Source organism: Anomaloglossus baeobatrachus, chromosome 11, assembly GCF_048569485.1.
Source record: "Anomaloglossus baeobatrachus isolate aAnoBae1 chromosome 11, aAnoBae1.hap1, whole genome shotgun sequence".
Taxonomy (NCBI): domain Eukaryota; kingdom Metazoa; phylum Chordata; class Amphibia; order Anura; family Aromobatidae; genus Anomaloglossus; species Anomaloglossus baeobatrachus.
In genome coordinates this window covers 12,779,543-12,785,870 of record NC_134363.1, presented here as the reverse complement: position 1 = coordinate 12,785,870, position 6,328 = coordinate 12,779,543, and the positions used below count along the sequence as shown (strand labels likewise).

Here is a 6,328-nt window from a genome sequence, read left to right as displayed (position 1 = left end):
ATACACACAGTGCCCAGATAATACACGAAGTGCCCAGATAACACACACAGTGCCCAGATAATACACACAGTGCCCAGATAATACACGCAGTGCCCAGATAATACACGCAGTGCCCAGATAACACACACAGTGCCCAGATAATACAAGCAGTGCCCAGATAATACACACAGTTCCCAGATAATACAAGCAGTGCCCAGATAATACATGCAGTGCCCAGATAATACACGCAGTGCGCAGATAATACAACCTGTGCCCAGATAATACACACAGTGCCCAGATAATACACACAGTGCCCAGATAATACACACAGTGCCCAGATAATACAATCAGTGCCCAGATAATACACACAGTGCCCAGATAATACACACAGTGCCCAGATAATACACACAGTGCCCAGATAACACACACAGTGCCCAGATAATACAATCAGTGCCCAGATAATACACACAGTTCCCAGATAATACAAGCAGTGCCCAGATAATACATGCAGTGCCCAGATAATACACGCAGTGCCCAGATAATACAACCTGTGCCCAGATAATACACACAGTGCCCAGATAATACACACAGTGTCCGGATAATACACAGTGTCCAGATAATACACACAGTACCCAGATAATACACGCAGTGCCCAGATAATAAATGCAGTGCCCAGATAATACACACAGTGCCCAGATAATACACACAGTGCCCAGATAATATACACAGTGCCCAGATAATACACACAGTGCCCAGATAATACACACAGTGCCCAGATAATACACGCAGTGCCCAGATAATACACGCAGTGCCCAGATAACACACACAGTGCCCAGATAATACAAGCAGTGCCCAGATAATACACACAGTTCCCAGATAATACAAGCAGTGCCCAGATAATACATGCAGTGCCCAGATAATACACGCAGTGCCCAGATAATACAACCTGTGCCCAGATAATACACACAGTGCCCAGATAATACAACCTGTGCCCAGATAATACACACAGTGCCCAGGTAATACAACCTGTGCCCAGATAATACACACAGTGCCCAGATAATACATAGTGTCCAGATAAGACACGCAGTGCCCAGATAAGACACGCAGTGCCCAGATAATACACACAGTGCCCAGATAATACACACAGTGCCCAGATAATACACGCAGTGCCCAGATAACACACACAGTGCCCAGATAATACAATCAGTGCCCAGATAATACACACAGTTCCCAGATAATACAAGCAGTGCCCAGATAATACACGCAGTGCCCAGATAATACAACCTGTGCCCAGATAATACACACAGTGCCCAGATAATACACACCGTGTCCGGATAATACACACAGTACCCAGATAATACACGCAGTGCCCAGATAATAAATGCAGTGCCCAGATAATACACACAGTACCCAGAAAATACACGCAGTGCCCAGATAATAAATGCAGTGCCCAGATAATAAATGCAGTGCCCAGATAATACACACAGTACCCAGATAATACACGCAGTGCCCAGATAATAAATACAGTGCCCAGATAATACACACAGTACCCAGATAATACACGCAGTGCCCAGATAATAAATGCAGTGCCCAGATAATAAATGCAGTGCCCAGATAATAGATGCAGTGCCCAGATAATAGAAGCAGTTCCCAGATAATAAATGCAGTGCCCAGATAATACAAGCAGTGCCCAGATAATACACACAGTGCCCAGATAATAAATGCAGTGCCCAGATAATAAATGCAGTGCCCAGATAATAAATGCAGTGCCCAGATAATACAAGCTGTGACCAGATAATACAAGCAGTGCCCAGATAGTACACACAGTGCCCAGATAATATACACAGTGCCCAGATAATAGAAGCAGTGCCCAGATAATTGTGGGGAATTGTGGATTAGTGGGGGGGTGTAGCACAGTACCGGCGGGTCTGCATGTCCCCATAATATATCTGGAGTCATTAGTAAAGTGTCAGGATGAGGTTGGAATAACATTTCTCTAGTTGTGATGTAAGAAGGAACCGAATGACGTGAGCAGAGACCTACAGATCCGAAATGCGTCACACACCATGTACCCATCAGTGAGCTCCTGGCGGATGCGGTACATATATATTCCCCGTATTAGTGGCTGGTAAATATTACTCCAATCCGCTGCACCTTCCTGTATAATCCAGAGCAAGTGAGTTAATAATTCACACCCTAATCTCAAGTGGAAAAGAAAGAAGTGGGGACAGAAGGCGAAACTTTCCTAAACACCAAGCACCTCACCATGTACCTCCTGCTGGTGGCCGCTGTCCTGGGGGTCGTCGGTAAGTGGAACGTCTCAGAAGGTGGTGTCCCATATGTAACGTTGACGGGCATGGTGGGTTCATAGGGGGTTTTGCACTCCGCCTTTATGGGGCTCTTCTATACAATTTTGGAACTTTACGTAGAGGTTTCATTTTTTGTTCGAGATATTTTGGGAAATTCTGAAGGAAACACCATCCAATGTCTACCCTTGGGGCCCCTTTATCACTGTATGTCACCTTTATTTTGACACTTTATATAATTTCACCGGTTTTTGGTTCTCCCTAGTGGAAGGTCGTTACTATAACCGGATTATCGGGGGCTCGGAGTGCGTGCCCAACTCTCAGCCGTGGCAAGTCAGCCTTCATTATTTTGACCAACACGCCTGTGGAGGAATCCTGATAGACGAAAACTGGGTCCTGACAGCAGCACATTGCAAACTGCCGTAAGTGTCAAAAAGGGGGGCTTCTGCTAACACCACCCCCGTAAGCATGCCTCCAGCTCCACTCCCTCCGTACAGGGCCACCACCAGGGGGGGACAAACAGGACTCTAGTCCGGGGCCCCTACAGAAGGGGGACCCCTTCACACTTCATTTATTGGCTTACAAACCATGGTGGAGGCGGAGCAGTGCTGGGGTGGAGTCTTAAGGGGACCCCAAAATTATGCCAGTCAGTGGCCCTGAAATTCCTAGTGGCAGCCCTGTTCCTTTCTCTTTTTTCCAAACCTACCAGTTATTTTTGGGCATCACATAACTCAATAGTACAATTATATAAGTATTTTGCGGTACTATTATATGGGCACTGTATGGCGGTATTATTTAGGCACCGTAACTATTTTATAATATGCATAGGGGGTGGTATTACTCTGTCACGTCATACACAGTTGAAGGTTTAGCTGCCACCTGCTATATCCAGAGACCTTCCCCCTGACCCTGACCCACCCTACAGTTTAGTTCTATCTGATGTCTCTTGTCCTCCGTAGGAGTCTACAGATTCGCCTCGGAGACCATGATATAGAGAATTACGAAGGCACGGAGCAGTTCAGCTACGCCGATAAACTGTGTGACCATCCAAAATTTGACCCTGATACCTACGACAATGACATCATGCTGCTGAAATTGCCGTCTCCCGTCACCCTGAATGAGAATGTGCAGACCATCGCCCTCGGCTGCCCCACACCCCCGGAAGGGACCAGCTGCCTTGTCTCGGGATGGGGGTCCACCACCAGCCCTGACCGTAAGAAGCTACATATCTTCTTTTTCATGCTTTTTTGCCTGCATTGTCCCTCGACCACACCTGGCAACAATGTATCTAGTTTTGATTACAAATCTGCTACAGTTTTATGTAAACAGAACTGTTTGTTTCCATGGCTACAGACTACAAAGGAACCTTTCGTAGTCTGATCCTGAATTCATTATTATTTTACGTCATTTGCCCCAAATTCTTGCTAAATTATTGAACAAAGTAAATAATTAAAGCGGGAACTGTTCTGTGAGCTCATCACATTGGATGAGGTTAATGCTTAGGGGCATTTTTGGGGTGAATTGGGAGTGTTAATATTTGGGCTGAGGATTGGGGTTAAAATAAATTAAATTAAAGTAAATTATATTTGGCAACTCTCCTGAAAAAAAGGAGGTTGACGGAAAAAGGGTAGGACTCCGGGAATCCCGGATGAGCCGGAAAATCTCCTTCGTGCTCCCTCCTGAGACTAACCGAAAAATGGGAAGTTTTCTTGTGTGTGATACCAGAAGGCTCCAGAACCCCACACGAAAATAAACAGATTGGGGAAAAAAAGAGAACAGAGGAATTTGGAAGGGGTGAGACTTGTACGAGGGGGAAAATAGATTTGCAAGAAGTTCTGCAGAAATGGGCAATAAGTGCATTGATTGCAAAGGTGGACAAACCCTTTAAAGGAGTACTCCCATCTCATGTGATGACATGCTGCAATCACTTAATGATTAGAGGGGACCCAACATAGCGAACCTTTAAATGAAGTGGCGGCAGTGCACAGTGGCACCCCACTGCTTTCAGTGTTGGGAGCTGCAGCTGGCCCCATTTCTTTGTATAGAGCATTACCGCGGTATTCCTGCAGAGCTATGCATTGGAAGACTATCAAGAGAATTTAGGTGTGAATAAGCCTTGCAACTAGTGATGAGTGAGCGTGCTTGGTACTGCTCGGTACTCGTTCAAGCATCGCTGGTGCTTGGGTGTCACGCTAGGTATGGGGAAATACCACACATATGGCGACAGGGAAGGGAGACCCTGTGTCTAGGGAAGGGGGAGATGGTGATCCCTGGCTTCCCTCAAAATCCTAGATAGGTTCCACACCTATGAGCCAAGCAGCATACCTGGCCCTGGCTGACCCTGACATAGAACCTAGGTACAGAGACGTACCAGGTGAATGGCGAAAGGGAAGGAAAACCCTGTGTCTACTAAAGGGGCAGAAGGTGACCCCTGACCAAACCTCCCACTAACCCCTGGCTCCCCTGACCACTCTAGATAGGTTCTGCAAGTATGCGCTGAGCAGGATACCTGGCCCTGGCTGACCCTGACATAGAACCTAGGTACAGAGACGTACCAGGTGAATGGCGAAAGGGAAGGAAAACCCTGTGTCTACTAAAGGGGCAGAAGGTGACCCCTGACCAAACCTCCCACTGACCCCTGGCTCCCCTGACCACTCTAGATAGGTTCTGCAAGTATGCGCTGAGCAGGATACCTGGCCCTGGCTGACCCTAAAACTGGGCCCTAAGTAGGGAACAGATGGGATGAACTCTTAGTCAACCCCACTAAGCTCTAAAGAAGACACAGGGGGCACACACGGGGAAAGTACATGAACATCTTATCACCAGGATGAGAGGAACAGCAACAAACAACAATGTTTCTTCTGACTGATGCAAGCCGACTGCTTGCATCCAAGACCTGTAGAAGTGTTTAACTCTATAACCAGCAAAGACCAAGGGGGAATGAGAGTATTTAATGGCAAGAAGGAAAGTGTTGATGATTAACAGCTGAAAGGTGAGGATATCTGCAGGGTCCTAAAGTGAAAGGGATTTACCGCAAGAAGAGAAAGTCACGGAGCAGTTTGTGTAGCTAAACACCGTGACCTTCTACAGCCAGACACCACAGGACTGTCTGTCAAGCGTGACACAGGTGTGACATTGTGGTCCATACTCGAGTCCCCGACCCGCATATTCCACCACTACTTGCAACCCTTTATTTTTAAGATCATTGGGGTTCCCAGAGGTCAGTTCCCCGCCTATCCTAGTCCTATAAGATATATGTACTGCCTATTGATTATGATGTCTGCAGCCAGGAGGACGTCTCATATATTTCTTGTCTGTGCAGCAACATTTCCATCAGTGCTGCGCTGTGTGAACGTGGAGACTGTCGCCGACGATATCTGCAGAGACGCTTATCCCGGGGAGATAACGGAGAACATGCTGTGTGCTGGGGTCATGGAGGGCGGGAAGGACACCTGTCAGGTACGGATCCCAAAATCCTTCCCTTTCATTGGTCTTAGGGAAGCCCTATATTCAGATGAAGGGTGCCTAGCAGCACAGAGTATTTCAGGAGAGGGGTGTTTGGATTCTGTAGGGGATTGTAACAATATGTTATTCTTTGCAGGGAGACTCCGGGGGACCCCTGGTCTGTAATTCCCAATTAAGTGGGATCACATCTTGGGGTAACATTCCCTGTGGAGAAGCCAATAAACCAGGAGTGTATACAAAACTGTGCAACTACCTGGACTGGATCCGAGAAACCATCGCAAAGGGCGACTGCCTCCCGTAATGACCAGTCTGAAATATGGGGGCCGATGGGAAACGGCACCAACTGAACACCTGCAAATCCCTGCAGTCGAAATATCCTAAAACCTTACGCTCTTTTTCTTTTTGCATTTATTACTATATAACTAATAACTCAAAAAGTTCAATTAATTTTATTAAAAGTAACTTTCAGAGTCATTTTTCTGATACAAAGCGACAAATTCTCTGCATAATCACAGATATAAATGATACAATTCTGTCTTCCTGCAGCCACCACTAGAGGGAGCTCACTGCGCACTACG

The 6,328-nt window shown here is 46.6% G+C and overlaps 1 protein-coding gene across 1 annotated transcript; it reads left to right on the top strand.

The window, feature by feature from the left end:
- Positions 1–2,245: 2,245 nt before the first annotated feature.
- Positions 2,246–6,051, top strand: LOC142256528 (trypsin-like). The gene is made up of 5 exons (XM_075328278.1): positions 2,246–2,285; positions 2,551–2,707; positions 3,245–3,498; positions 5,608–5,744; positions 5,887–6,051. The coding sequence occupies exons 1-5, from the start codon at positions 2,246–2,248 to the stop codon at positions 6,049–6,051; spliced, it is 753 nt and encodes a 250-aa protein (XP_075184393.1).
- Positions 6,052–6,328: the final 277 nt, after the last annotated feature.

Coding starts and splice junctions, on each gene's coding strand:
- LOC142256528 (XM_075328278.1), top strand. CDS start 2,246: ATGTACCTCCTGCTGGTGGCCGCTGTCCTGGGGGTCGTCG. Junction 2,286..2,550: donor CGCTGTCCTGGGGGTCGTCG/GTAAGTGGAACG, acceptor GGTTCTCCCTAG/TGGAAGGTCGTTACTATAAC. Junction 2,708..3,244: donor GCAGCACATTGCAAACTGCC/GTAAGTGTCAAA, acceptor TGTCCTCCGTAG/GAGTCTACAGATTCGCCTCG.